This window comes from Chiloscyllium punctatum, chromosome 5 (genome assembly GCF_047496795.1).
Source record: "Chiloscyllium punctatum isolate Juve2018m chromosome 5, sChiPun1.3, whole genome shotgun sequence".
Taxonomy (NCBI): domain Eukaryota; kingdom Metazoa; phylum Chordata; class Chondrichthyes; order Orectolobiformes; family Hemiscylliidae; genus Chiloscyllium; species Chiloscyllium punctatum.
In genome coordinates this window covers 878,987-906,879 of record NC_092743.1, presented here as the reverse complement: position 1 = coordinate 906,879, position 27,893 = coordinate 878,987, and the positions used below count along the sequence as shown (strand labels likewise).

General features: G+C 44.8%; 1 protein-coding gene across 1 annotated transcript in view; it reads left to right on the top strand.

Moving 5' to 3' along the window:
* LOC140476820 (SCO-spondin-like) overlaps positions 1-27,893 on the top strand; it is a 354,974-nt gene that overhangs the window by 304,951 nt on the left and 22,130 nt on the right. The window contains exons 62-65 of the mRNA XM_072569613.1: positions 2,757-2,803; positions 3,186-3,388; positions 15,229-15,324; positions 23,555-23,615. Of these exons, the coding sequence (XP_072425714.1) occupies positions 2,757-2,803; positions 3,186-3,388; positions 15,229-15,324; positions 23,555-23,615 (407 nt within the window). The remainder of the gene's footprint in view (positions 1-2,756; positions 2,804-3,185; positions 3,389-15,228; positions 15,325-23,554; positions 23,616-27,893) is intronic.

The window sequence follows — 27,893 nt, the reverse complement described above, 5'->3', positions numbered from 1 at the left end:
GAGAAGGTATACGGTGCGCTGGGATTCATTCGTAGAGGGATTGAGTTCTAGAGCCGCAATATCATGCTACAACTATACAAAACACTAGTGCGGCCGCACTTGGAATATTGTGTACAGTTCTGGTTGCCATATTTCGGGAAGGATGTGGAAGCATTGGAAAAGGTGCAGAGGAGATTTATCAGGATGTTGCCTCGTCTGGAGGGAAGGTCTTATGAGGAAAGGCTGAGAGACTTGGGTCTGTTCTCATTGGAAAGAAGAAGGCTAAGAGGGGATTTGATAGAGACATACAAGATGATCAGAGGATTAGTTCGGGTAGACAGTGATCTTTTTCCTAGGATGATGATGTCAGCTTGTACGAGGGGGCATAACTACAAATTGAGGAGTGATAGATTTAAGACAGATGTCAGAGGCAGGTTCTTTACTCAGAGAGTGGAAGGGCATGGAATGCCCTACCTGCTAATATAGTCAACTCAGCCACATGAGGGAGATTTAAACAATCCTTAAATAAGCAGATGGATAATTTTGGGATAATGTAGGGGAATGAGCTGAGAATAGTTCACAGGTTGGCTCAACATCGAGGGCCGAAGGGCCTGTTCTGTGCAGTATTGTTCTATGTTCTATGTTTTATGTCATCCATTCCCTCACTGAGATCGTCTTAGGTTCCACATTGCACCCAGTGCTCTGATCCCAGTTAATGCTATTACTGGAAAGGTCCGCTCCCTGGCTGAATTTGGCTTGATAAATTTGACTGATAGTGTACCACAGTGATCAGCACTAAGACCCAGCTATTCACAGTATATATTAATGATTTAGATGAGGAAACTAAATGTATTATCTCCAACTTTGCAGATGACACAAAGGAGGATCAGCTGCGGGGAGGATGCAGAATGATTCAGTGTGATTTGGACAAGTTGACAGAGGAGGGGTAGAGGGGAATGCATGGCAGAAGAAGTGTAATGTAGATAAATGTGAGGTTATCCACTTTGGTAACGAAACAGGAAAGCAGGTTATTATCTGAATGGTGTAGACTAAGAAAGGGAGAGGTATTGCAATAGCTGGGTGTCCTTGTACACCAGTGTCTGAGGGTGCACCAGGCAGTGAAGAGACAAATTGGCCTTCATCTTCAAGTAGGGGAGTAGAGATGCAATTATACAGGGTCTAGGTGAGACCACACTTGGGATATTGTGTGCAGTTCTGGAATCCTTTATCTGTAAATGATGTTTTGTTTTTTGAGAATGTGTAGCAAGCATTAACCAGAATGATTCCTGGGGTTGCAAGACTGACATATAAAGAAAGACAAGAGAGAGAGACAAAATTGGAATATCCTCTGGATCACCATGTCTCAGATGAGGGAAGAGATTAAGAGAGTTCTTAATGATGACCTCAACCAGTGTAGGAACTGAATCCATGTTGCTGGTGTCACTCTACATCAAAAAACAAAGGTTCAAGAAACTGAGGGATGCAGTAAAATGTAGATAAATGTGATGTTATCCACTTTGGTAGCCAATAAAAAAGGCCGTTCATTATCTGAATGGTGATAGATTGGGAAAGGGGGAGTTGTAACAAGACCTGGGTGTCCTTGTACAAAAGTCACTGAAGGTAAGCATGCAGATACAGTAGGCAGTGAAGAAGGCAAATGGTACATTGTCCTTCTTAACGAGAGGATTTGAGTACAGGAGCAGGTATGATTTGCTGCAGTTATACAGACCCTTGGTGAGACCACACCTGAGGTATTGTTTTCAGTTTTGGTCTCCTTATCTGAGGATAAATGTTCTGATAATGGAGAGAGTACAACAAAGGTTTCCCAGACTGATTCCTGGGATGGCAGGACTGATATTTGAAGAGAGACTGAAACAAGATTATATTCATAGTTTAGAAGACTGAGGGAAGATCTTATAGAAACCTGTAGAAATCCAACAGGACTAGATAGACTAGATGTAGGAAGGGTGTTCCTGATGTGGCTGAGTACAGAACCAGCAGTCACAGTCTAAGGAAATGGGGTAGGCCATTTAGGACTGAGATGAGAAGAAATGTCTTCATTCAGAGAGTGGGGGGGTTAAACCTGTGGAATTCTTTACCACAGAAATATTGAATGTTTTCAAGAAGGAGTTAGATATAGTACTTCTGGCTAAGGGATCAAAGGGCAGGGGGAGAAAGCAGGAACAGGGGACTGAGTTGGATGGTCAGCCATGGTCATATTGAATAGCAGGACAGGTTCATAGGGCTGAGTGGCCTTATGCTGCTCCTATTTCTGGTGATTCTAAATGTTGCTGATGAGGCAGAGTTAGACAACCAAGTAGGCAGTAAGGAGGACACAAAAAGGAAATCCAAAGGTGTGGGAAGTGGTCAGCAAGTTAGAGTTGAAGCAGCAGACCAGATATGACTGTGTTGTTTGATGGAGCATGGCTGAGGATCAGATAACTGATTCCTGTTTTCATGTAGTATGCTTTTTTTCTACAAACTGGTAAAATAGTAACTGCTGGTGTACAATAGATGGACTGAATGAATGGTTTCAGTATTGTAACTGTATCATTCTGGTATTATACCACACCATCCGCTCCGAAAGCTAGTGCTTCCAAATAAATCTGTTGGACTATAACCTGATGTTTGATTTTTAACTTTGTACAACCCAGTCCAACACCGGCACCTCCAAATTATTCTAACCCTGAGTTCCATCCTGATGGAGTGGTTGCTATGAACATTACAGTTTCTCTCAATTCTATTGTGTTTTACTATTTGAGTATTTTTTTTTACAGTGTTTGTCAGAGGGGATTTTTCCATTGTTCCGAATCAGATTGCGAAGGTAATAAACTACCTAAACAATAATCACTCCCGCCACTCTTTCACCCGTTCTTCCCATCACTTCCATTCTCCCCATTCTCCATTACCCCACCCCACCCCTACCTCTCCCACTCCAAGCTCTATCATTCCTTCATTCTCCCCGTCTCTGTTACCCCACCCCGTAATCAGTCTCTGTCACCTCCACCCAATCACTCAGCCACCCTCTCCAATCCCTCACTCTCAGTCACCCACTCCTTTCCCCCCACTCTCCATCACACCTCTTTCCCCCCCACTGTCTATCTCCTTGCCCTTTTCCTCCCCCACTCTGTCAACCCCACCCTATTGCTCTCAGTTCCCAATCCTGCTGACTCACACTGACATTACTGTCCTTCTTTTAACCTTAGAATGTCCTGATGGTGAAATTTGGAATCAAGGGGATTATCTGAGCTGTGAGCGATCGTGTCAGGACGTTTACTCTGTGACTGCACCAAGCTGTCGTTTTGACGAGAGAGGCTGTGTGTGTGAGGCTGGGAAATACAGGAACAGCTCAGGACACTGTGTCACTGCAGCTTATTGCGAGTGTTTCGTCAAAGATCACATCTACCCGGTGAGTGGCAGAGACAGCAGTTAGTGCCCAGTCTAACTGCACAGACTCCCATCAGAGACCAAAAGCTGCTCATTGGCCTGCAACTAACTAGTGCATGACTACACAATGTGGGCAAGATGATCTCGGTCAAACCCAAAGGCGGGGCTGAGAGTTGAATTGGGGAACTCGTGTTTATTTAGCATCATTCATGTAGGGGACAGCTCAAGGTGCATCAAAGGAGCAACAAATTGTTTAAAGACCTATTAGTAAGGGAAGGAGGTGTGGAGATGGGATTCCAGAGCTTAGAGTAAGGAAGTAATAACAAGACATTTGAAAAGTCAAAATACAATCTCAGAGTCAGAAGAAGGGCTTATGCCCGTAACGTTGATTCTCCTGCTCCTCGGATGCTGCCTGGCCTGCTGTGCTTTTCCAGCACCACACTTTTCAACTCTGGTCTCCAGCCTCTGCAGTCCTCACTTTTTCCTTCAGTCCTTGGGCCCCAACTATTTACAATCGATATTTATGACTTGGGTGCAGAGATAATAATTTGCAGATGACACTGAAATGGGTGGGAAAGTAAGTTGCAATGAAGAAATAAAAAATTTATAGATGGATATGGATAGGTTAGGTGCCCAAGTCTAACTTTAGCCTATGATGTTTAACATGGATAGGTGCAAGGTTTTCTATTTTGTTCAGGAGAATAGAAAGACAACTTATTCTCTAAATGGAGAGAAACTTCAGAGTGCTTTGGTGCAGAGGGATCTGGGTGTCTGTGTGTAAGAGTCACAGAAAACAAGTCTACAAATACAGCAGATAATAAGCAAGGCAAAGAGATTCCGGCATTTATTGCTAAAAGGATAATAGTGGGTAAGTGTTGCTGCAATTGTACAAGACATTAATGAGCCCATACCTCGGGTATCACGTAACACTTTAGTCCACTTACTTAAGGAGGGATGTAGTTGCGTTGGAGGTATTGTTTAAAAAATCATTCCCAAAAAGAGGATGTCATTTGCTAGACCAGCATTTATTACCCATCCCTAGTTGCCTAGAGGGCTGCTAAGAGTCAACCACATTGCTGTGGGTCTGGAGTGTCATGTAGTCTAGACCAGGTAATGATGGCAATTTCCTTTCCGAAAGGACATTAGTGACCCAGATGGGTTTTTTTTTATGACAATAGGCATGATCATCATTAGACTCTCAATTCTCAATTCTTAAAAATATCCAAATTCCCTCAATGGCCAGGGCAGGATTTGAACCCAGGGTCCTGGGAGCATTATCTAGGTTTCTGGACTAACAGTCCAGTGATAGTACCACTAGGCCATTTCCTCCCCCTTAGGAAGAGGTTCACTAGATCGATTCCAAAGATGAGACATTTGTCTTGCGATTTTAGAGAAGATTTGTAGCTCAGGTTGAGGTTCAGTTTGTAAGTTTGCTTGCTGAGCTAATTGGTTTGTCCTTAGACATTTCATCACCATGCTGGGTAACATCATCAGTGAAGCACTGGTGTTCTGTTCTGCTTACTTTTTGTGTCTCTTTAGTCTGTTAAGATGAGTGATATCATTTCTGTTGTGTCTTCTTGTTTGGGTTTGTTATTTAAGAATCAGCAGACTATGCTTCTCAGGTACCCGTTGTTCTGGAATACTCTGTATAGGTATTTTTTCTTCTGCTGCTCATAGTTTGTGTGTGCTGCAGTGTGTTGTGGCCCATTTAAATAATGTCTTGATGCAGGTCTGTTTGTGGGTGTTGGGATGATTGCTCCTGTATTCTGGATTAGTGGTGCTGGAAGAGCACAGCAGTTCAGGCAGCATCCAAGGAGCAGCAAAATCGACGTTTCGGGCAAAAGCCCTGATTGCTCCTGTAGTTGAGTATCTGGTCTGTGTGTGTTGCTTTCCTGTAGACGCGGTCTACAGTTCTCCATTGACTCTTCGTTTCACTATGACATCTAGGAAGGGGTGTCCATGGTTCTTCTTTTTCTCCTTGGTGAATTTTATGCCAGTAAGGGTGTTGTTGATGATATTGTAGGTTTCCTCTAAGTTGTTCTGTTTCGTGATGCCAAAGGTGTCATCCACATAGTGGACCCAAAGTTTGGGTTGGATTATGGGGAGGGCTGTTCAAGTCTCTGCATTACTGCTTCTGTTACGAATCCTGTACTGGTGATCCTATGGGTATACCGTTGATTTGTTTGTAGGTCATGTCATTGAAGGTGAAGTGGGTAGTGAGGCACAGGTTACTAGCTTTAGGATGCTTCCCTCACTGATGGAGATGGTGCTGTCTAGAGTTTGTGTCCTTGGTTCGTCTAGTAGTGAGGTCAGTGTTTCTTTGGACAGGGTGATGTTAATTGATGTGAATAGCACCATTACATTGAAGCAGACCATAACCTCGTCCTCTTCTATCTTTCTGTCTTTGATGTTCAGGAATTCTTGAGTGGAATGGATGGAGTGGCATGAGTCTTCTACTAGGTATTTCAGCTTACAGTCAAGTTCCTTTGCTAGTCTGTATGTTCCAGGAAGTGAGACTATGAGTCTGAGGGGACACCCCTGGTTTGTGTACCTTCGATAATCTATAGAAACAGGCATGTTGGATCCATCAGGTTTCATTCCTTGGAGATTTAACTTGTTCATTTCACCTGATTTGTGGAGTTTCTTCAGTGATGCTGTGATATGAGTGTCTAGCTGTGGAGTTGGTTCCATCGCTACCTGTTGGTAGGTGTCGGTATCTGTGAGCAGGGAGTTTGCCTTTTCAGTGTACTGTGTTCTGTTTAGGATGACGGTCATGTGCCCTTTGTCTGCAGGTAGGATTACAATACTTGTGTCATTTCTGAGTCCTTCTAGGGCTTTCCTTTCTTGTGTATTGAGGGTGTTCCCTTCTTTCTTTCTGCTTAGTGTTGGTGCTACTGTCTGTTTGACAGTCTGTCTGATTGTCTGTCTGGCTGAGTTTCTTCCGTAAGTCCCTTGTCTTTCAGGGTTGATTCCAGTGCTGTTAGGAAGTCCTTTTTGTCCATTTCTCAGCAGTTGTAGCTCATCCTTCCTACTAGGGCAGCTTTTTTCTGGTCTAACAGTTTCTTAATCCAAACTTCTGAATTGTCTATGTTATTCTTTTGTGGAAGCTTGTCCAGTTTTTCTTGTAGGGATAGTCTTTTTTTATTTGTCTTGACCTGCTGTTGTTTGATGCTGATGGTTCGTTCTAACATACATGTTCATTCCTGGTCAGTTGTCTTAGTGTACAAAGATTTTTGGCGTGAAATTTGCCTTTTGTATTTGTGGAATCGGTTGTGGGCATCGTTAATAATTTCTTGCAATATTCTGCAGCCATTTTGTTCTGCAATTGTTCTGGCTTGTGGCTAGTGTGATAAACACTACATTGGACAGGCAGACAGGAAACTAGCCATCAGGAAACGTGAACACCAACTAGACACCAAAAGACATGACTAACCTTACACATAGATGAAGAAGGACACCATGTCAACTGGGACAACACATCCATCCTAGGACAGGCTAAACAGAGACATGCACGAGAATTCCTAGTAGAGGTCTGGCATTTGAACCAGAACTCCATCAATAAACACATCAATTTGGACCCCATTTACCACCCTCTGAGAAAAAGAACCAGAAATGACATCACCCACCTTAACAGACCAAAACACATAAATAGAAAGCAGAACATAACACCAGCGCTTCACTGATGATGTCACCTAGCAAGGGGATGAAGAGTCTGAGAACTAACCTACCAGCTCAGCTAGTAAACTTACAACTTGAACATTTGTCTTGTAAAGAGGGATTGAGCAGTTTCGGCCAATACTCTCTGGTTTAGAAGTATGAGAATAAATCTAGTTGAGGTATATAAGATGATTAAGGGAGTTGACAGAATTGATGTATAAAGGGTGTTGGGAAATCTAGAATGAAAGGTCATAGTTTAAAGATATGGGCAAGCAGATTTAAAACTGAGATCAAGAGAAATGACTTTTCTCAAATGGTCATCAATTGCAGAATTCATTTCCCCCAAGTACCATGGATGCTGGACATGGAGTAAACTTATGGGTCAGACAGACAGATTTTTAATCAGTAATGGGTCAAAGGAATATGGAGAACAGGTAGGATAGTGAGTTGAGTCTGAGGCCAGATTAGCCATGATTGTTTGAAATAGTGGAGCAGGCTTGAGGGGCTGAATTGCCTATTCTGCTTCTAGTTCTATCTTCATAGATAGAAGCAGAATTTGAGCTTTCAACCCATTGAATATGCTCCACTATTCAATTATGGCTGATATATTTCTTAACCACATTTTGCTGCCTTTTCCCCTTAACCAGTGGTCCCCTGATACTTAAAAACCTGTTTATCTCTGCCTTAAATATGCTCAATGACTTGACATCCACAGTCTTCTGCACCAATGAGTTCCACAGATTTACCAACCTCCTGGCTAAAGAAATTCCACCTCATCTCAGTTCTAAAAGGTCCTCTCATCATTCTGAGGCTGTGCCCTCGGTTTCTAGTCTCTCCTACATGTGGAAACATCTTCTTCATATGGACTCTATCTCAGCCTCTCAGCATTCTGTAAGTTTCAACCAGATTCCTTTCATCCTTTTAAAGTCCATTGAGTGCAGACCCAGACACCTCAAACACTCTTCATAAGACAAGCTCTTCATCCCCAGGATCATTCTTCGAACCCTCCTTTGCACCTCTTCCAATGTCAGCACGTCCTTCATTAAATATGGAGCCCAAAACACTTATTATTCCAAATGCAGTCTGACCAGAGCCTTATACAGCCTCAGCAGAGTGTATAGTTTGTCCAAGATCGTTCTTCTAACCCTCATGAAATGAATGCTAACATTGCATTTGCCTTCTTAACTGCCAACTGAACCTACATGTTGACCTTCAGAGAATCCTGAAGTAGGACTCCTAAGTCCCTTTGTACTTCAGATTTTCAAAGCCTTTCCTTGTTTCGAAATTAATGTATTTTTCCTGCCACCTACATAATTTTACACTTTCCTTCATTGTACTACATATGCCACTTCATTGCCTTCTCTCCTAGCCTGTCCAACTCCTCCTGCAGCCACTTTCTCAACACTCACTATCCCACCACATTTGTGTCATCTGTAAACTGAGCAACATTGCCCTAAGTCCTTTCATTCAAATCATTAATGTGTATTGTGAATAGTTGTGATCCCAACACTGATACCCGAACACCTGCCATCCTGAAAATAGTCCTTTTATCCCTACTGTCTGCCTTCTCCCAGTCAGCTAATCCTCAATCCATGTCAGTACCTTGCCTCTAACACTAAGGGCTCGTATCTTATTTAGCAGCCTCCTGTGTGGCATCTTGTTAAAGCTCTGTTGGAAATTCAAAATGACTGGTTCTCCTTTATCTAACTTGCTCATTACTTCCTCAAAAAATTCTAGCAGATTTGTCAGGTCTGACCTCCCCTTGACAAAGCTATGCTGATCCAGCTCTATTTTACTTTGCATTTCCAAGTACTCTGTAATATCAACCTTAATAATGGACACTAAAATCCTATCAATAACCAAGGTCAGACTAACCAACCTATAATTTCCTAGAGTCTTCTGCCTCCCTTCCTTCCTAAACAGGGGGGTTGCATCAGCCATTTCCCAGTTCTCTGGGGCCTTCCCTGATTCTAGTGACTCCTGAAACATCACCACCAATATCTCCACCATCTCCTCAGCTATTTCCTTCAGAAGTCTGGGGTGTAATCCATCTGGTCCAGGTGATTTACCTACCTTCAGATCTTTCAGCTTTCCTAGCATCTTCTGCTTAGCAATGGCCATCTCTGTCACTGCCTCTTTTGAAGCTCTAGTATGCTACCAGTGTCTTTACTGTGGAAACTGTTATCAAGTCTCTCTTCAGTTCCTCCACTATTTCTTTGTTTCCCGTTACTACTTTTCCAGTCTCATTTTCCACTCTTGCCTCAATCTTACTTTTTTATATATCTAAAAAGACCTCAGATTTCATCTTCTCTCCCCCTTATTGATGTTTTAGTTATCATCTGATTTTTACAGGATTCCCACTAATCGTCACCACAATGTATGCTTTTTCTTATGCTTTTATAGTGTCCCTTGTCAGCCACGGTTACTTTGCACCCCCCTCCTTAGTATGTTTCTTCTTCCTTGAGATAAATTTCTGCTATTCCTTCTGAATTACCCCCAGAAACTCCGGCCATTGCTGCAGCACTGACTTCCCTGCTAGGTTCTGATTCCAATAACTCTGGCCAGCTCCTCCCTCATGTATCTGTAGTTACCTTTACTCAATTATAACACAGTGATATCTGATTCCAGCTTCTCCCCCTCAGTGTGAATTCTATCACATTATGGTCACTGTCCCCAAGGGACAACTCCCTAATCAAATCTGCCTCATTACACATCACTAAATCCAGAATTGCTTGTTCACTCATAGGCTCGACCACAGACTGCTCCAAAGTCATCTTGTAGACATTCCACAAGTTCCTTTCTACTATCAACCTGATTTTCCCATTCCACCTACATATTGAAGTCCCCCATGATTATTGAAATAATGTCTTTCTGACAGGCCTTTTCTATTTCTTGATTTATTTTCTACCCCACATCCTAATGACAGTTAGGAGGCCTATACTCCTATCAGAACTTTTGTTCCTTTGCGAATCCTCAACTCGACCCGCACTAATTCTATACTCAACTCCATATCACTCTTACTTTATTTTTATTAGAATCGTAGAATCCTGAGTGTGGAAGCAGGCCACTTAGCCATTGAGTTCACTCCAAAGAGCATCACACCCAGGCTCAACCACTTTCCCCCCAGCTCCCCATCCCCACCATTCCCACCTATTCGTGTAACCCTGCATTTCCCATGGCCAATCCACCCAACCTACACATCTTTGGCCTGATGGAAGGAAACCACAGGACCCAGAGGAGATCCACGCAGAGATGGAGAGAACATGCAGACTCTGCACTGAGAGTTGCTCAAAGGTGGAATCAAACCTGGGTCCCTGACACTGTGAGACAGCAGTGCTGACCACTGAGCCACCATGCAGTTTTTACTAAAAAGGCACCCCCATCCCACCCTGCCCACTCTGACTGTCCTTTCAAAAGGAAGTGTATCCCTGGATACATATAATCAAGAAATAACCCACTGTACTCACTACTGCAGCCTTTCTCTTGGACAGACTTAAAACAACGATGAGCTTATCTGATTCTGTGCTGTGAACTTTGCCCAACAGTTCCTCCAAGATTAGTTGTGAATTTCACTGGTTGTTAATTTTCCCAGACGCACTCCAATGTCCAGCGATACACAAATTCAAACAGCAAAGGTGGTAACTGTGCAGGTTCTTGTCAAGGACAGGAAAAATTTCTGGCTGTAAGAGCTGCTCCTTTTTTTGAGATATTTTAGGTGTTGGAGGTGATTTCCTCGAATTCCAGGAGCAGCAATTACTGTTTTATATGCTGTTTTGGAACTTTAGAAAAAAAAAGTCAAAACCACAGCAGTTCAAAAGGGAGAAGAGCAGACAAAGGAAGCACATGGTGAGGACAGTGCAGGAGAGAGAGAGAGAGAACCTGCACAGTTACCGCTTTTGCTGTTTGAATTCGTGTACCGCTGGACATCGGAGTGCATCAGGGAAAATTAACAAACAGTGAAATTCACAACTAATCTTGGAGGAACTATTGGGCAAAGTTCACAGCACAGAATCAGATAAGTTAATTGTTGTTTTAAGTCTGTCCAAGAGAAAGGCTGCAGTAATGAGTATAGTGGGTTATTTCTTGATTTTATGTTTTTAGAGATAAGTCTCTTGATTAAACTTAAAATATAAGCCATAACTTAAACTTAAAATATTAATTTAACTTGGGGCAGTGTTTGTAGAGGAATAAGACGGTGTTATTTTCTGAGTCTGCAGATTGTGAAGGAACAAAAATGGCCTTTGCAGTGATATGTACTTCTTATCAGATGTGGGAGTTTAAATAGAGTTTAAGGTTTACTGCAGATTATATCTGCCATAAATGCTGTTGGATGCGAATCTTATCAGATGAGTGGATCGGTTGGAGAGACAGATAGAAGCGATGAGGAACTTGCAACAGCAACAGTATGTGATGAATGGCAGTTATAGGAAGGGGGGAAAGTCTCAGATACAGTCACATAGATGGGTTAACTCCAGGAAGGGTAAGAGAGGTAGGCACCTAGGGCAGGAGTCTTTTGTGGATATACCCATTTCAAAAAGTATGCTGTTTTGGAAAATGTAGGGGGTGATGGATTCTCAGGGGAACGTAGCACGAACAGCCAAGTTTCTGGTATTGAGACGAGCTCTAATGCAATGAGGGGTACGTCGGCTTCCAAGAGTAAATTGTGTTAGGGGATTCTGTAGTCCGGGGTACAGACAGACGTTTCTGTGGCCAGCAGAGAAAAAGCAGAATGTTGTGTTGTTTCCCTGGTGCCAGGATCAAGGATGACTCAGAGAGGGTGCAGGGGGAGAGGGGCCAGCAATAGGTCATTGTACACATTGGAACCAATGATATAGGAAGGGAAAAGGTTGAGATTCTGAAGGGAGATTCCAGAGAGTTAGGCAGAAATTTAAAAAGGAGGTCCTCGAAAGTAGTAATATCTGGAATACTCCCAGTGCTACGAGCTAGTGAGAGCAGGAATAGGAGGATAGAGCAGATGAATGCATGGCTGAGGAGCTGGTGTATGGGAGAAGGATTCACTTTTTTGGATCATTGGAATCTCTTTTGGGGTAGAAGTAACCTGTACAAGAAGGACGGATTGCACCTAAATTGGAAGGGGACTAATGTACTGGCAGGGAAATTTGCTAGAACTGCATGGGAGGATTTAAACTAGTAAGGTGGGGGTGGAGGGGGTGGGACCCAGGGAGATAGTGAGAAAGAGATCGATCTGAGATGGGTACAGCTGAGAACAGAAGTGAGTCAAACAGTCAGGGCAGGCAGGGACAAGGTAGGACTAATAAATTAAACTGCATTTATTTCAATGCAAGGGGCCTAACAGGAAAGGCAGATGAACTCAGGGCATGGTTTAGAACATGGGACTGGGATATCATACCAATTACAGAAACACGGCTCAGGGATGGGCAGGACTGGCAGCTTAATGTTCCAGGATACAAATGCTACAAGAAGGATAGAGAGGGAGGCAAGAGAGGAGGGGGAGTGGCATTTTTGATAAGGGATAGCATTACAGCTGTGCTGAGGGAGGATATTCTTGGAAATATATCCAGGGAAGTTATCTGAGTGGAACTGAGAAATAAGAAAGGTATGATCACCTTATTGGGATTGTATTATAGACCCCCGAATAGTCAGAGGGAAATTGAGAAACAAACTTGGAAGGAAATCTCAGCTATCTGTAAGAATAATAGGGTGGTTATGGTATGGGATTTTAACTTCCCAAACATAGACTGGAACTGCCATAGTGTTAAAGGTTTAGATGGAGAGGAATTTCTTAAGTGTGTACAAGACAATCTTCTGATTCACTATGTGGATGTACCAACAAGAAAAGGTGCAAAACTTGACCTACTCTTGGGAAATAAGGCAGGGCAGGTGACTGAGGTGTCAGTGGGGGAGCACTTTGGGGCCAGCGACCATAATTCTGTTTGTTTTAAAATAGTGATGGAAAATGATAGACCAGATCTAAAAGTTGAAGTTCTAAATTGGAGCTGGGCCAATTTTGACGGTATTAGGCAAGAACTTTCTAAAGCTGATTGGAGGCAAATGTTCGCAGGTAAAGGGACGGCTGGGAAATGGGAAGCCTTCAGAAATGAGATAACAAGAATCCAGAGAAAGTATATTCCTGTCAGGGTGAAAGGGGAGGTTGGTAGGTATAGGGAATTGCTGGATGACTAAAGAAATTGAGGGTTTGGTTAAGAAAAAGAAGGAAGCATATGTCAAGTATAGACAGGATAGATCGAGTGAATCCTTAGAAGAGTATAAAGAAAGTAGGAGTATACTCAAGAGGGAAATCAGGAGGGCAAAATGGGGACATGAGATAGCTTTGGCAAATAGAATTAAGGAGAATCCAAAATGTTTTTACAAATACATTCAGGACAAAAGAGTAACTAGGGAGAGAATAGGGCCCCACAAAGATCAGCAAGGCTGCCATCAGAAAATGGAGGAGATACGAAATGAGTATTTTGCATCAGTATTTACTATGGAAAAGGATATGGAAGATATAGATTGTGGGGAAATAGATGCTGACATCTTGCAAAATGTCCAGATTACAGAGGATGAAATGCTGGATGTCTTGAAACAGTTAAAGGTGGATAAATCCCCAGGACCTGATCAGGTGTACCTGATAACTCTGTGGGAAGCTAGAGAAGTAATTGCTGGGCCTCTTGCTGAGATATTTGTATCATCAATAGTCACAGGTGAGGTGCCGGAAGACTGGAGGTTGGCAAACGTGGTGCCACTGTTTAAGAAGGGCGGTAAAGACAAGCCAGGGAACTATAGACCGGTGAGCCTGACCTCGGTGGTGGGCAAGTTGTTGAAGGCAATCCTGAGGGACAGGATGTTCATGTATTTGGAAAGGCAAGGACTGATTAGGGATAGTCAACATGGCTTTGTGCGTGGGAAATCATATCTCACAAACTTGATTGAGTTTTTTGAGGAAGTAACAAAGAAGATTGATGAGAGCAGAGTGGTAGATGTGATCCATATGGACTTCAGTAAGGCGTTCGACAAGGTTCCCCATGGGAGACTGATTAACAACGTATGATCTCATGGAATACAGGGAGAACTAGCCATATGGATACAGAACTGGCTCAAAGGTAGAAGACAGAGGGTGGTGGTGGAGGGTTGTTTTTCAGACTGGAGGCCTGTGACCAGTGGAGTGCCACAAGGATCGGTGCTGGGCCCTCTATTTTTTGTCATTTACATAAATGATTTGGATGTGAGCATAAGAGGTACAGTTAGTAAGTTTGCAGATGACACCAAAATTGGAGGTGTAGTGGACAGAGAAGAGGGTTACCTCAGATTACAACAGGATCTGGACCAGATGGGCCAATGGGCTGAGAAGTGGCAGATGGAGTTTAATTCAGATAAATGCGAGGAGCTGCATTTTGGGAAAGCAAATCTTAGCAGGACTTGTACACTTATTGGTAAGTTCCTAGGCAGTGTTGCTGAACACAGAGACCTTGGAGTGCAGGTTCATAGCCCCTTGAAAGTGGAGTCACAGGTGGATAGGATAGTGAAGAAGGCGTTTGGTATGCTTTCCTTTATTGGTCAGAGTATTGAGTACAGGAGTTGCGAGGTCATGTTGCGGGTGTACAGGACATTGGTTAGGCCACTGTTGGAATATTGCGTGCATTTCTGGTCTCCTTCCTATCGGAAAGATGTTGTGAAACTTGAAAGGGTTCAGAAAAGATTTAAAAGGATGTTGCCAGGGTTAGAGGATCTGAGCTGCAGGGAGAGGCTAAACAGGCTGGGGCTGTTTTCCCTGGAGCGTCGGAGGCTGAGGGATGACCTTATAGAGGTTTACAAAATAATGAGGGGCATGGATAGGATAAATAGACAAAGTATTTTCCCTGGGGTCGGGGAGTCCAGAACTAGAGGGCACAGGTTTAGGGTGAGAGGGGAAAGATATAAAAGAGACCTACGGGACAACTTTTTCACGCAGAGGGTGGTATGTGGATGGAATGAGCTGCCAGAGGAAGTGGTGGAGGCTGGTACAATTACAACATTTAAGAGGCATTTGGATGGGTATATGAATAGAAAGGATTTGGAAGGATATGGGCTGGGTGCTGGCAGGTGGGACTAGATTGGGTTGGGATATCTGTTCAGCATGGATAGGGTTGGACTGAAGGGTCTGTTTCCGTGCTGTACATCTCTATGACTCTATGGCTGTATATTCACAGTTGAGAATAATGGAGTTTCTGCATTGTTTTACAGCCAGGCTTCAAATGGGAAGAAGGTTGTGAGCGGTGCCAATGCCTAAATGGAAGAAAGGTCTGTTCTTCTGAATGTCCACCACTTACCTGCCTGGAGGTGAGAAATCTTCTTTTTGTTTATTCAATTTTCTTTCGCCTTTACATCTGAGGAGTACTCACAACTGTCTCTACCAGGCTTGAACCTTTCGTAAGTTTTAATGAATAAGTTTGGGAGAAGATTAATGAATAAGATAACAAAACCTTATTTAAAATGTATTTTCTAACATGTGGCAAAGTGGGTTATTAACTATTGAAGCAACCTTAAATTAAACCTAATATCCCCTTTTAAATCCAAACCCACACATTCATTGACACAGAATGGACAGACAGACTAGACAAACATTATTTTCAGGAGTATTATCAAAAACTTTGCAAAGAGGAGAATTCCACATGTCTGAGTTTTGTTTTATTTTTTTAAATGAGAGGGAGCAATTTTCAGTTCAGCTGGGAGGTTGACAGTGAGGAAGAAGGTGTTAGGTTACAGGAGGATACAAACACATTTGTCAGATGGGCAGATCAGTGGCAGACGAAATGTAACCCTGATCATTGTGAGATGATGCACTTTGAAAGAAGGTACAAGACAACGGAATACTAAACATTCCTGATGAAGGACTGAGGCCTGAAATGTCAACTCTCCTGCTTCTCAGATGCTGCCTGACCTATGCTTTTCCAGCACCATACTTTTTGACAAATGACTGGCAGGACATCAGGAAGTTCAGAGCTTATGGGGTGCTTGCCCACAGATCCCTGAAATTGGCAGGACAGATTCATAGTGGCGTTAGGAAGGCATATGCAACTTCAAGCCACTCTCCATTTTTGGAAAGGTCTCACAATTTCTTCAGTATCACTGAGTCAAAAGTTTGGAATTCCCTCCGTAAGGGCATTGTGAGTCAACAGACGGCACATGGACTATAGGGGTTCAAGAAGGTAGCTCATTCCCACTTTTACAAAGGGCAACTCAGGACGGGCAATAAATGCTGCGCCCATCCATACTCAGTTTACTTTTATTCACTTGTGGGACTTATGAATGAATAAAAGGAAACCATCTAAACGTGTTGACAGCAGTTCATGTGTTGTCTTATGAGGAATCATTGGACAGGCTGGACACATGTCCACTGGAATTTCAAACGAGAGGCAACTTGACCATAACATAGGATGTAGAACATAGAGCAATACATCGCAGAACAGGTCCTTCGGCCCTTGATGTTACACCAACCTGTGAACTATTCTCAGCTCGTCCATCTATACTATCCACAAATCATCCATGTGCTTATCTAAGGATTGTTTAAATCTCCCTAATGTGGCTGAGTTGGCTACATTAGCAGGTAGTGCATTCCTCACCCTTACCACACTCTGAGTAAAGAACCTGCCTCTGACATCTGTCTTAAATCTATCACCTCTCAATTTGTAGTTATGCCCCCTCGTACAAGCTGACATCATCATCCTAGGAAATAGACTTTCACTGTCTACCCGAACTAATCCTCTGATCATCTTGTATGTCTCTATCAAATCCCCTCTTAGCCTTCTTCTTTCCAATGAGAACAGACCCAAGTCTCTCAGCCTTTCCTCATAAGACCTTCCCTCCAGACCAGGCAACATCCTGGTAAATCTCCTCTGCACCTTTTCCGATGCTTCCACATCCTTCCCGAAATATAGCGACCAGAACTGTACACAATATTCCAAGTGCGGCTGCACTAGCGTTTTGTATAGTTGCAGCATGATATTGTGGCTCCGGAACTCAGTCCCTCTACGAATGAAACCTAACACACTGTATGCCTTCTTAACAGCACTATCCAACTTTCAGGGATCTATGTACATGGACTCTAAGATCCCTCTGCACATCCACACTACCAAGAATCTTTCCATTGACCCAGCACTCTGCCTTCCTGTTATTCTTCCCAAAGTGCATCACCTCACATTTAGCTGCATTGAACTCCATCTGCCACCTCTCAGCCCAATTCTGCAGTTTATCCAAGTCCCCCTGCAACCTGTAACATTCTTCCACATTGTCCACTACTCCACCGACTTTAGTATGCTCTACAAATTTACTAATCCTCCACCTACACCTGCATCTAAGTCATTTATAAAAATGACAAACAGCAGTAGTCCCAAAACAGATCCTTGTGACACACCACTAGTAACCGGACTCCAGGCTGAATATTTCCCATCAATCACCACTCGCTGCCTTCTTTCAGAAAGCCAGTTTCTAATCCAAACTGCTAAATCACCCTCGATCCCATGCCTCAGGATTTTCTCCAACAGCCTACCATGTGGAACCTTATCAAAGGCTTTACTGAAGTCCATGTATACCACATCAACTGCCCTACCCTCAACTACATGCTTGGTCACCTTCTCAAAAAAACTCAATGAGGTTTGTGAGACACGACCTGCCCTTGACAAAACCATGTTGACTATCTGAAATCAAATTGTTGCTTGCTAGATGATTATAAATCTTATCTCCCATAATCCTTTCCAAAACCTTTCCTCCAACAGAAGTAAGGCTTACTGATCTATAATTACCTGGGTCATCTCTACTGCCCTTCTTGAACAAAGGCACAACATTTGCAATTCTCCAGTCGTCTGGTACTAAACCTGTAGACAATGACGACTCAAATATCAAAGCCAAAGGCTCTGCTATCTCCTCCCTAGCTTCCCAGAGGATCCTTGGATAAATCCCATCCAGCCCAGGGGACTTGTCTATTTTCACTCCTTCTAGAATTGATAATACCTGTTCGTAACTAACCTCGATCCTTTCTAGTCTCATATCTCGTACCTCATTCTTCTCCTCTACAATATTCTCCTTTTCCTGAGTGAACACTGATGAGAAATATTTGTTTAGCACCTCTCCGATCTCCACAGGGTCCACACTCAACTTCCCACTTCTGTCTTTGACTGGCCCTATTCCTACCCTAATCATCCTTTTATTCCTCACATACCCTATAGAAAGCTTTAGGGTTCGCCTTTATTCTATTTGCTAAAGATTGCTCATGTCCTCTCTTTGCTTCTTAACTCTCTCTTTAAATCCTTCCTGGCTGATCTTTAACTCTCCATCACCTCATCTGTACCATCTTGCCTCATCAACACATAAGCCTCCTTCTCCTGCTTAACAAGGGATGCAATTTCTGTAGTAAACCACGGTTCCCTTACCTTATCACTTCCTCCCTGCCTGACCGGGACATACCTATCAAGGACACGCAATATCTGTTCCTCAAACCAGCTCCACATTTCCATTGTCTGCATCCCCTGCATTTTGTTGCTCGATTCTATGCCTCCTAATTCTTGCCTAATCACATTATGATTGTCCTTGCCCCATCAATAACTCTTGTCCTGTGGAATGTACCTATCCCTCTCCATCGCTAAACTAAACATAACTGAAGTACTACAGCCACTTCCGCCCCCAGTGACATCACTAACCTGCACGACCACAACGCCGCATATGTCTCCGCCCCCACACCGATCTCCGTCACCACGCCTAACCCCGCCCCCACGCCGATGTCCGTCCCCACCACCACGCCCAACCCCGCCCCCACTCCCAGCTCCAGCCCCACACCAGCTCCTAGCTCCCAGCCCTGCCTTATTTTCACCATCCCTCCAGACCTCCCCCTCTCTGAGGATGAAAGTCCTCAGCAGAGGCCTCAACTTCATCCCCCGACGTTCTTGGATTAACGAGTTCAACACGCAGCGAGACATCGAACAATTCTTCCGCCGCCTTCGCCTCCATGCCTGCTTCTTCAACCAAGATTCTCTCCCACCCTCTGACGACCCCTCCTCCTGCCTCTAACACACCCCATCCACCTGGACACCCCGTGCTGGCCTCTTACCTGCCCTTGATCTCTTCATAGCCAACTGCTGCCACGACATTAACTGCCTCAACTTCTCCACCCCTCTCACCCACTCCAACCTCTCACCCTCGGAACGTGCAGCCCTCCACTCCCTCCGTTCCAACCCCAACCTCACTATCAAACCGGCAGACAAGGGAGGTGCAGTAGTAGTTTGGCGCACCGACCTTTACACCGCTGAGGCTAAAGGCCAGCTCGCGGACACCTCCTCCTACTGCCCCCTTGACCATGACCCCACCTCCCACCACCAAACCATCATCTCCCAGACCATCCATAACCTCATCACCTCAGGGGATCTCCCATCCACCGCCTCCAACCTCATCGTCCCACAACCCCACACCGCCCGTTTCTATCTCCTGCCCAAAATCCACAAACCTGACTGCCCCGGCCGACCCATTGTCTCAGCCTGCTCCTGCCCCACCGAACTCATCTCTGCATACCTCGACACGGTCCTGTCCCCCTTAGTCCAAGAACTCTCCAACTACGCTCGGGACACCACCCACGCCCTCCACCTCCTCCATGATTTTCACTTCCCCGGCCCCCAATGCCTTATCTTCACCATGGACATCCAGTCCCTGTACACCTCCATCCCCCATCACGAAGGCCTCAAAGCCCTCCGCTTCTTCCTTTCCAGCCATCCCAACCAGTACCCTTCCACTGACACCCTCCTTCGACTGACTGAACTGGTCCTCACCCTGAATAACTTCTCTTTCCAATCCTCCCACTTCCTCCAAACCAAAGGAGTAGCCATGGGCACCCACATGGGCCCCAGCTATGCCTGCCTCTACGTAGGATATGTGGAACAGTCCATCTTCCGCAGCTACACTGGCACCACCCCCCACCTTTTCCTTGGCTACATTGATGACTGTATCGGCGCTGCCTCGTGCTTCCATGAGGAGGTTGAACAGTTCATCCACTTTACCAACACCTTACACCCCGACCTGAAATTTGCCTGGACCGTCTCAGACTCCTCCCTCCCCTTCCTAGACCTTTCCATTTCTATCTCGGGTGACCGAATCAACACGGACATTTACTATAAACCGGCCGACTCCCACAGCTACCTAGACTACACCTCCTCCCACCCTGCCCCCTGTAAAAACGCCATCCCATATTCCCAATTCCTTTGTCTCCACCGCATCTGCTCCCAGGAGGACCAGTTCCAATACCGTACAACCCAGATGGCCTCCTTCTTCAAAAACCGCAAATTCCCCCCAGACATGGTCGACGATGCCTTCCACCGCATCTCCTCCACTTCCCGCTCCTCTGCCCTTGAGCCCCGCCCCTCCAACCGCCACCAGGTCAGAACCCCACTGGTCCTCACCTACCACCCCACCAACCTCCATGTACAGCGTATCATCCGCCGTCATTTCCGCCACCTCCAAACAGACCCCACCACCAGGGACATATTTCCCTTCCCTCCCCTATCAGCGTTCCGAAAAGACCACTCCCTCTGTGACTCCCTCGTCAGGTCCACACTCCCCACCAACCCAACCTCCACTCCCGGAACCTTCCCCTGCAACCGCTAGAAATGCAAAACTTGCGCCCACACCTCCCCCCTTACTTCCCTCCAAGGCCCCAAGGGACACTTCCATATCCGCCACAAATTCACCTGCACCTCCACACACATCATTTATTGCATCCGCTGCACCCGATGTGGCCTCCTCTATATTGGGGAGACAGGCCGCCTGCTTGCGGAACATTTCAGAGAACATCTCTGGGACACCCAACCAACCCAACCACCCCGTGGCTCAACACTTCAACTCCCCCTCCCACTCCACCAAGGGCATGCAGGTCCTTGGACTCCTCCATCGCCAGACCATAGCAACACGACAGTTGGAGGAAGAGCACCTCATCTTCCACCTAGGAACCCTCCAACCACAAGGGATGAACTCAGATTTCTCCAGTTTCCTCATTTCCCCTCCCCCGACCTTGTCTCAGTCAAATTCCTCGAACTCAGCACCACCTTCCTAACCTGCAATCTTCTTCCTGACCTCTCCGCCCCCACCCCACTCTGGCCTATCACCCTCACCTTTCACCTATCGCTTTTCCAACGCCCCTCACCCAAGTCCCTCCTCCCTACCTTTTATCTTAGCCTGCTGGACACACTTTCCTCATTCCTGAAGAAGGGTTTATGCCCGAAATGTCGATTCTCCTGTTCCTTGGATGCTGCCTGACCTGCTAGGCTTTTCCAGCAACACATTTTCAGCTCTCCCAAGTGCTCACCTACAACTAAATCAAACACCTGGCCTGGTTCATTACCAAGCACCAGATCCAGTGTGGCCTCCCCTCTTGTCGGCCCTTCGACATACTGTGTCAGGAATCCCTCCTGTGAACATTGGACAAAAACTGATCTATCCGACATACTAGAGTTATCGCATTTCCAGTGAATGTTGGGCAAGTTAAAGCCCCCCCATAATGATCAATCTGTTCCTTTCACTCCTACCCAGAATAATTTTGCCAATCCTCTCTTCCACCTCCTTGGAACTCTGCGGAGGCCGATAAAAAAACTCCAAGCAGTGTGACTTCTCCTCTCCTGTTTCTAACATCAGCTCATACTTCCTCAGTAGACGAGTCCTTGTCAAGCATTCTCTCAGCCACTGTTACAGTATCCTTGACTAACAAGGTCACGCCTCCCCCTCTTTAACCACCTTGCCTGTTTTTAATGAAAGATCTAAACCCTGGAACCTGCAACATCCATTCCTCACCCTGCTCTATCCATGTCTCTGAAACGGCTACAACGTCGAAGTCCCAGGTACCTATCCATGCTGCAAACTCACCTACCTTATTTCGGATACTTCTGGCTTTGAAATAGACACAATTCAAACCAACCTGCTGTCTGCCAGCACATTCCTGCGACCCTGAAATCCTGTCCCTGTCCTCCCTCCTCTCATCCTCCTGTGCACTGCAACTACACCTCAGGTTCCCATCCCCCTGCTGAGCTAGTTTAAACCCACCCGAATAGCACCAGCAAATTTCCCACCCAGGATATTAGTACCCCTCTGGTTCAATGAAGACCATCCTGTTTGTACAAGTCCCATCTTCCCCAGAATGAGCCCCAATTATCCAAGTACCTGAAACCCTCCCTCCTGCACCATTCCTGCAGCCACGTGTTCAGCTGATATCTCTCCCTATTCCTTGAATCGCCATGATGTGACAAACCAGAAATAACAACTGTTTGTTCTCGCTCTCAGCTTCCACCCTAGCTCTCTGAAATCCTGCCTTACATCCCTATCCCTCCCTCTACCTCTGTCATTGGTATCTACATCGACCACGATTTGAGGCTGGTCACCCTCTCCCTTCAGGACCCCAAAGATACGATCCGAGACCTCACGAACCCTAACACCTGGGAGGCAACACACCAACCGTGAGTCTCGTTCATTCCCAACAAACCTTCTATCTAGCCTCTAACCACTGAGTCCCCAATGACTAACACTCTCCTCCTTTCCCTCTTTCCCTTCTGTGCAACAGGGACCGGCTCTATGCCAGAGTCCTGGACCCCACTGCATACTCCTGGTAAGTCGTCCCCCTCAACAGTATCCAAAACGGTATACATGTTTTTCAGGGAAATGACCTCAGGGGATCCCTACACTGACTGTTTTTTCCCCCTTTGAACAGTCACCCAGCTTTCTTCATGCCTAGGAGTAACTACTTTCCTGTAACTCTTATCTATCACAGCCTCTGCCTCCTGAATGATCCGAAGTTCACCCAGCTCCTGCTCCAGTTCCCTAACACGGTCTTGGAGGAGGGAGAGTTGGGTGCACTTCCTGCAGATGTACTTGGATGGGACACTAATGGCGTCCCTCACCTCAAACATCATGCAGGAGGAACATTGCTCTCGCTGCACTGCCATCTCTGCTAGTCCCCTTATCACAAAGTAAAAAAGAAGAGACGCTTACCTGATGTGTCCCTGGTCTTTAAGTTAGAGGAGGTGGTTGGGTGGGAGGCCCTACAAAGGTACGATCTCGGGTTGATAAAACACTGACTTATATAGCTGGATGGAAATAAAAGGACAAAGTCCGCCCTTTCTCAGAAACCTCTGCTCTCTGACTTCAAATATAAAAGCTCAAATCAGTGACTCACCGCTCCCACCAGGCCCCTGGTTCAAGGTCCCGCCCTTTGAGTTGCTGCTGCCGCTGAAAAACAGCTAAAATGTTTAGGGGTTTAACAGGACATAACCATAAGCTTAGCAACATAGAAACTAGGAGGCTAGAATCTGCCTGCTCTATTATCGCCTGTCCATCGGACAACTTGAAACTGGATAACACAATTGGAAGATTGTAGGAAAGAGGCAATATTTTAGGATTGTTCCAGCAAAGAACCACCATTGAAATGATGGGCTGAATGTTCAGCCACTGATGAACCTATGCATATTTTTATAGTATGTTTTAAAAGCTGTTTGTTTTACTTTGTGTGTTTCAACTATAGAATTAATTTTTGCATGAATTGCAGGGTTATGTAAAAGTTGAGGAACTTGGAAAATGCTGTCCAGTCTGCAGGAAGGAAGTTCCTGGTAAGTGAAGATAGCACAGAACAGACTCTGTGATTCTCTTGCTGTCTCTCTCGCTGTCAACTTCTCAGCTGTGTCTTTCACACAGTCTGTGTGCTTCCCCAATCTCACCTTTTTCCCTTCTCTCCCCCTCTTGCATGGTTCTGGAGGTGGACCATGAGAGGGTCTGAACATGAGACAGTCTCAGGGTTAGATGAGCATTTAGGACTCAAATGAGGAGAAATGTTTTCATTCAGAGATTCCTCCCTCATAATGAAAAGACCCATCTTCATATTGAAGATACCTCCATTGTGCTGTGTAGCATGAGGTAAAGTCACTCATTAGAGAGGCAGAAACAACTGGTGGTGGTTTAACCTGAGGTTACCATGCCTCAGGTGAGGGGAGTGGTTGAGAGGAGAGTCCTTCATGGTAACCTCAGCCAGCGTGGGAATTGAACTCACACTGTTGGCATCAGTCTACATACAAATCACCTCTCCAGCCAACTGAACTAATTTATCCCTTCTTTGGCATACCAATGTGTTCAATGAGACTTTGAACATTATAGCAACTCAAGCTAAGTGTTCATGACATGTTATTGGCCATCAGCTGTTGAATTATATTGAATATCAATCTGTAACCTCACGACCCAGCATATTCCCCACTCTACAATTATCATCAAGCTAGGTGGCTCAGTGGTTAGCACTGTTGCCTCACAGCACCAGGGACCCGGGTTCGAACGACTGTCTATATGGAGTTTGTACATTCTTCCTACGTCTGCATGGGTTTCCTCCGCTGTCCATCGACGTGCAGGTTAGGTGGTTTGGCCATGCTAAATTGCCCATAGTGTCCAGGGATGTGCAGGCTTGGTGGATTAGCTATGGGAAATGCAGAGTTACAGGGATAGAGTGGATATTCTTCAGGGGGTCTGCATGAACTTAATAGGCTGAATGGCCTGCTTCCACAGTGTGGCGATTCTAAGATTCATGATCCAGCCCCTCAAAAGCTCCCTGGTAAAGAATTCCAGATTCACTCCCACCCCTCAGGAGAGGAAATTCCTCCTCGTCCCTGTCTTAAATCTGTTTGAGATTATAATCCCTCTGGTCCTAGACACTCTCAGAAGGAGAAACAATCTTTCCACATCTCCCTAAGAATCTTGTGCGTTTCAATAAGATTGCCCCTCACTCTTTGAAACTCAGGCCCAATCTACTCAACGTCTCCTCATAAGACAATGGCTGCATACCTGGATACGGTTTAGTGAACCTCTGGACTGCCTCAATTGCCAATATATCTTTCTATAGATAAAGATCCCAAAACTGCTCAAATGATATCCATAGGAAAATGGTTGTTGTCGGAGATCAATTATCTCCACTCCAGAATATTTCTGAAGGAGTTTCTTACTGTGCTTAGAGAAGCTGAAATTGATTAATGCCAAGTCAACATGATTTTCTGAAAAGAAAAGGTGCAGAGGAGATTTACCAGGATGTTGCCTGGTCTGGAGGGAAGGTCTTACAAGGAAAGGCTGAGGGACTTGGGTCTGTTCTCATTGGAAAGAGGAAGGCTAAGGTGGGGGGGGGGGGGGTGGGCGGGGGGGGGGTGGTTTGATAGAGACATATAAGATGATCAGCGTATTAGTTCTGGTAGACAGTGAAAGACTTTTTCCTCGGATGATGACGTCAGCTTGTACGAGGGGGCATAGTTACAAATTGAGGGGTGATAGATTTAAGACAGATGTCAGATGCAGGTTCTTTACTCAGAGAGTGGTAAGGACGTGGAATTCCCTGCCTGCCAATGTAGTTAATTCAGCCACATTAGGGGCACTTAAACATTTCTTGGATCAGCATATGGATGATGATGGGATCGTATAGGGGGTTGGGCTTAGATTAGTTCACAGGTTGGCGCAACATCGAGTGCCGAAGGGCCTGATCTGCACTGTATTCTTCTTTCTATCTATCTATCTACCTATCTATCCTATCTATCCTATCTATCTATCTATCCTACCTACCTACGGTGTTTTGGCCTTTGTTGAAGTAGTAATACATACTGTGGACTGTAGATAACTGGGTAATTTACTTACCTTGATCTCGTGAAGACATTTGATAAGGTATCATATAAAATGTTCTTGCAGAATTATGTGAATACAAAAGCAGGAACTTATGCTGGGGTTATACAGGGCATTAGTGAAACCATATCTGGCAGATTCCTAACAGGTCAGAGTCTAGGAATACTGTGGGAAATAACTCACCTCCTGACTCCCCATGTCTGTCCACCATCTACAAAGTCATAGAGTCATACAAAACAGACCTTCAGCCCAACTCGTCCATGCTGACCAGATATCCTAAATAAATCTAGTACCATTTGCCAGTATTTGACCCATATCTCTCTAAACTCTTCCTATTCATATACCCATTCAGATGTTTTTTAAATATTTTAACTGTACAAGCCTCCACCACTTTCTCCGGCAGCTCATTCCATACATACACCACTCTCAGCATAAATCTTTGCCCTCTTACTTTAAACTTATGCCCTCTAATTTTGGACTTCCCCATCCTGGCAAAAAACCTTGAGGAAGTAAGTTTGCTCTCTGAGCTGGAAGGTTTGTTTTCAGACGTTTCATCACCATTTTATGATAACATCGTCAGTGAGCCTCCAGTACAGTGCTGATGTTATGTCCCACTTTCTATTTATGTGTTTAGGTTTCCTTGGGTTGGTGATGTCACTTCCTGTTCTTTTTCTCATGGGGTGGTAGATGGAGTCCAAATCGAGGTGTTTGTTGATAGAGTTCCGGTTGGAATGCCATGCTTCTAGCAATTCTCGTGCATGTCTCTGTTTAGCTTGTCCTAGGATGGACGTGTTGTCCCAGTCAAAGTGGTGTCCTTCCTCATCTGTATGTAAGGATACTAGTGAGAGAGGGTCATGCATTGTGTGGCTAGTTGATGTTTGTGTATTCTAGTGGCTAGTTTTCTGCCTGTTTGTTCAATGCAGTGTTTATTACAGTTCTTGCAAGGTATTTTGTAAATGACATTCGTTTTGCTTATTGTCTATATAGGGTCTTTTAAGTTTATTAGCTGCTGTTTCAGTTAATTGGTGAGGAAGAACATCAGAGCTGAAAAATGTGTTGCTGGAAAAGCGCAGCAGGTCAGCCAGCATCCAAGGAGCAGGAGAATCGACGTTTCGGGCATAAGCGCTTCTTCAGCTCGAAACGTCGATTTTCCTGCTCCTTGGATGCTGCCTGACCTGCTGCGCTTTTCCAGCAACACATTTTTCAGCTCTGATCTCCAGCATCTGCAGTCCTCACTTTCTCCTAGAGGAAGGACACCACTTTGACTTGGACAACACGTCCATCCTAGGACAAGCTAAACAGAGACACACACGAGAATTCCTAGAAGTATGGCATTCCAATGTGAACTCTATCAACAAACACATCAATTTGGACCCCATCTACCACCCTCTGAGAAAAAGAATAGGAAATGACATCACCAACACAGAAAATGGAACACCAACACAAGGAAACCTAATTACCTAAATAGAAAGCAGGACATAACACTTGTGCTTCACCAGGGGCTCACTGATGATGTTATCTAGTATGGTTATGAAACACCTTAAAACAAATCTTCCAGCTCAGTGAGCAAACTTACATCCAGAACCTCAATCTGAGCTAAGAATCTTCTCAAAATTCTCAAAAGACCTTGTCTATTTCTCCTATCCATGCCCCTCATGAAATTATATACATCCATAAGGTCACCACTCTGCCTCCGACAATCCAGGGAAAACAGCCCCAACCTATTCAGCCTCTCTACAACTCAAAGCCTCCAACCCTGGCAGCATCCTTGTAAGTCTTTTCTGAGCCCTTTCACATTTCACAACATCCTTTCTATAGTGGGGAGAACACAGTTGCTTGCAGCATTCCAAAAGTCCAATGTCCTGTACAGCCACAACATGACCTCCCAACTCCTACTCTCAATGCACTGACCAAAAAGGCAGGTGTACCAAATGCCTTTTTTATTTACAAGTTAACAGTCCATTACCAGCTCTAGTCCATATTCTGTTCCTGGGCTTAAAGTTGGACAAGTTAATTTTCGATGCCTGTTCTTCTCATTCCTACTGATGTTATTGTTAGTAGCACGATACAAAGTTAATTGATCAGTGGGCATATCCTAAACTCTCCAATGAACCGGTGCTGGTGATTTTACCCTTGGGCACTTTAATGTGCATCCGTCCCTAGAGTCAAAATGTTTCTGTGGGCAGGTGTGGTGGCAATGTAGACGAGATGCACACGGTTACATCTGAATATCAGAACTGCAA